Source organism: Pinus tabuliformis, chromosome 8 (assembly GCF_031772625.1).
Source record: "Pinus tabuliformis cultivar Carrire ecotype Pingquan chromosome 8, CPIR1, whole genome shotgun sequence".
NCBI lineage: Eukaryota > Viridiplantae > Streptophyta > Pinopsida > Pinales > Pinaceae > Pinus > Pinus tabuliformis.
The window spans coordinates 1968945373-1968948880 of record NC_142294.1 but is presented as its reverse complement, the minus strand read 5'-3'; the positions used below and the strand labels follow the sequence as shown (position 1 = coordinate 1968948880).

At 32.3% G+C, this 3508-nt stretch overlaps 1 protein-coding gene across 1 annotated transcript; it reads left to right on the top strand.

Annotated features, from left to right (window-relative positions):
* The first annotated feature begins 476 nt into the window (after window positions 1-476).
* Window positions 477-2591, top strand: LOC149244341 (uncharacterized). Its single transcript, XM_089371507.1, has 3 exons — window positions 477-537; window positions 714-845; window positions 2298-2591. Exons 1-3 carry the CDS (start codon window positions 477-479, stop codon window positions 2465-2467), a joined length of 363 nt encoding a protein of 120 aa, XP_089227633.1. The 3' UTR covers window positions 2468-2591.
* The last annotated feature ends 917 nt before the right edge of the window (window positions 2592-3508 follow it).

Below are 3508 nucleotides of genomic sequence, written 5' to 3'. Positions count from 1 at the left end.
TTAATGGAGTACTCTATACTGCGACGACTTTTTGAGAAATCCGGCGATATGAATTTTCTCATTTCCCGATTGATGTGACATTTCGCGGAGTTCCCAAGCCCCTCGCCGGCAGGGGTTAAATTTGACGCCCGTATGCCTGTTTTGAGGTTTTTTACACGTAAAATACGTTCTAATTTCAAATATCCGCGTCAGGGGTAACTTGCTATTAATTTTTAATACCGTCAATATGACGGGCATGTTTGAAAATGAAAAGTTTTAAGTTTTTTTTAATAATTGTTATATATATATAACATTGCAACTTCCGTTACCGAGACACTACAAATGCGTCCGCCTTCTACCAACTTTCACGAATGGAAATAAATTTTGTAGGGTCTTGATTTTATTAGGATCGTCTGATCGCTGGAGCATTTACTGTAAACTTACCAAATACCAAGTACCAGACTACCGCGGCCCGCGTGTCCAAGATATGAAAAGATATGGTAACAGGAAACTTAAGTAACAAGTTACAGACTCGCAAGGAAGAGTCCTTGTCCACAGGTTGCTTCCGACTGGTCTCGATCCATTGCTTGCCGCCCTCCTCTGTCATCTTTTTGGATATTTAATCGCCTATAGAAGGAGCAATCCTGCGCGTTTCTCTGTGTTCTTAGCTCCCAAAGCGGAGAAACTGTGCATCTGAAATTCCCCTTTTCTTCCTCTTTATTTTGACCTCAAAGATTTCTGTGCTTTCGACCTCAAAGATCGACGGAGTGTGACGGAGGTTGTCTGTGGTATAGCCGGTTTAGGCTCAAGACGGCGATATCTAAAGTATATCGGACGGAATTTGGCGCTGATCCGGCTTCTTTCAGGTTAGATTTTGGCGAATCTATGACGTTTTGTTTTATTCTTTCTTCTGCGTTATTCATTTCAAAGACACTGGATCTTTATGTCTGGTTTGGAATTGCGTTCTGCTTATTTAATTTTCTGGCTGGATGATATGGTGCATGGACGAATTATCTGTTAACAGTGTGTATTGTCGGATTATATTTTCTTTGCAGCGCGTTTCTAGCTCATTCTTGATGTTTCATTTAAATGCGTTTTTTTTTTCCTTCTAATTTTCATTCAAAATGCAGATTTTCGCAGCATAAAATGAGAACTTGTTTTGGTAAAACTGCCTAACATATATATATTTTTTTAATTTCGTTTCGATTTTTGTAGCTGTCTCTAGTGCTAATTTTGTGTATTATAAGATATTCCTCCTGCTAATTCTGTTACTTTCGTTTCGATTATTGTACCTGTCTTTACTGCTAAGTCTCTGTGTTATAAAATATTAAGGAGGAATTCTTATTATTGCTAGAAAGGTGCTTTTGTTTGGACCAACACTGAAAAAATTTCATACTGAATTTTGTATAAAATTCAATATTTTATTTGCTTATATCAGAGGTCCCTAGTAAGTTCAATAGTGTGGTGCATTGCTAGCTGAAATGTTGATCTTATTTGCCTTTTGTTTTATTTCTTTGGCTTCTCATTCACGGGCGATTTATAGTCGAAAGCCTGAATATTTATATTTATTGTGAAGGAATTGGGTTTTTTTCCTGGATAACTTTAATGCCATACGAAATTACAGATTCTCCTAAAATACTCATTCTGATTAATAATAACAAAAAAAAATGATATCCTACCTGAGTGGTAGAGGTGCTCTGCATTCTGTCATGTGCTGAGCTGGGTTGATCTCCTTGATAGCTCATGTTTAATAAGTAGTATTTGAAAGTGCAAAATCAGAGGGTTTTTTTTGAATCCCATGAGTGGTTATCCAGGTTAAGATGTATCCATCTTCTGTTTTTTTATTTGAGATCCACTGTTAACCAAAGGCCGAGTAGTTTGAGAAATTACCTTATGCAAGCTGAGCAAATGCCAGAGTGTCTTGAAAGTATTCAATTGAAATTTGATGGTAGTGATTTAGCAGTGATTTCACTGTACGTTCACAGGGAATAACAAATTCAGCCTTTCTGTAATTTCACTTGAGTAATCTGGATTCTGCATTTAATGATTATCCATGTTAAATATGAAATATAGGGTTTTTATAAAGTTTTTCAGATTAATTATATTATAAGTTGTTGGTTAATTTGAAAGACTATTAAAATCAATATAAATTATAAAAATCTAAAATCCAGGTTATAGAATTTGTAATTTAATAAAACAATTTGTAATGTGACTAATAATTTTTTTATTATCAAAATTTAATATAAATCACAAAAATCTTAAATCAAATGTATAAATTCTATAATTCAATTGAAACAAGCTTTGGGACCTTGCTGCAGGGTTTCTTAATGTAGTGGATACTCAAGTAGAAAACGATTCCAACATTTCAGAACAAATCGGAGCAGTGGGCATGGCGAGTACAATGACTGTGACAATATACAAGAACCGCAGACTCAGAGCCACTGGTAATTTCAAGATCCTTTACTGGAGAGTAACTTTGCATTTATAAAATATCAGTTTTATTTGTTTGCTCAGAAAGCATTTGAAGGTCTAAGAGATAATATAAAGAATATAGAGAAAACTTTATTCAGAATTTTGATCTCAATTATTTCAAAAGATGTTTTAAACAGCAATGTAGACATTTTTGTGGTGGTTTGTTGGTAAACTAAATGATTTAAATTTTATTTTGTTTATTTTTTATAATATTTTTATTTTTTATATGTATTAAATTAGAAAATATTATATATATGCCGTTCTTAAATAATTGTTATTTATTTAAGGTATTCAAATTTTTCTTTGTAAGAGGTATATTTAGGCTTATCATTTTTTTAAAAATGTAAGAAGCATGGAAGTGTTGTAGATTTATTATTTTTCTATTTTTTATTAATAAGGTGAATTATATATATATTTCCCATCTATTTTATCAGTGTTTCCATTTTAAACAAAAAAACTCAGAACATTTGAACAATCTGGAAAATTTGCAGAAAAATTTGATCAGCAGGTCTCAAAACAAAGTGTAGCAATGAGACTTGAGCCGAATTGTACAACAAAAAATGAAAATTTTGAACAATTATGAGTACAATTTGAAATTAGATGAAACTTGTACAAATAAATTTTAAAAGTCATATGATGGGCAGTTTAAAAATAAAAACGTCATAAAAAAATTCCTTGACGGGTAGGGTCACCCGTCAAATTTAACCCCTGCTCGCCGGAGGTCCCTCACCCGTCGCCGTCTGTCGACTGCCGTTATGCCCTCCACGTTGTCCGGATAGCATGTCATTCATCATATATGATGCACGAACCATCATCCGTCAAAGTTGAATTTTAGTAATTGAAGTATAAGTTTTGGGAATTTTTAAATTTACTTTGATTTGTAGAAGAAAAAATAATAATAATAATAAGTAAGGAGAATGTGATTTTAATATATTTTTTATTTATTAAATTGATTATAATTTTTTTTTCACTTTCAACATTTTCAAATTTTATATATATTTATGATCTTTTTAATTTGAGTATAATTATTAATATTAACAAAATGAAAATCATGATA

Excerpts from the sequence above, each read along its gene's own strand:
- LOC149244341 (XM_089371507.1), top strand. The coding sequence starts at position 477 with ATGGTAACAGGAAACTTAAGTAACAAGTTACAGACTCGCAAGGAAGAG. Across the intron at positions 538-713 it reads GGAAGAGTCCTTGTCCACAG|ATTTCTGTGCTTTCGACCTC; the intron begins GTTGCTTCCGAC and ends TTGACCTCAAAG. Across the intron at positions 846-2,297 it reads GCTGATCCGGCTTCTTTCAG|GGTTTCTTAATGTAGTGGAT; the intron begins GTTAGATTTTGG and ends ACCTTGCTGCAG.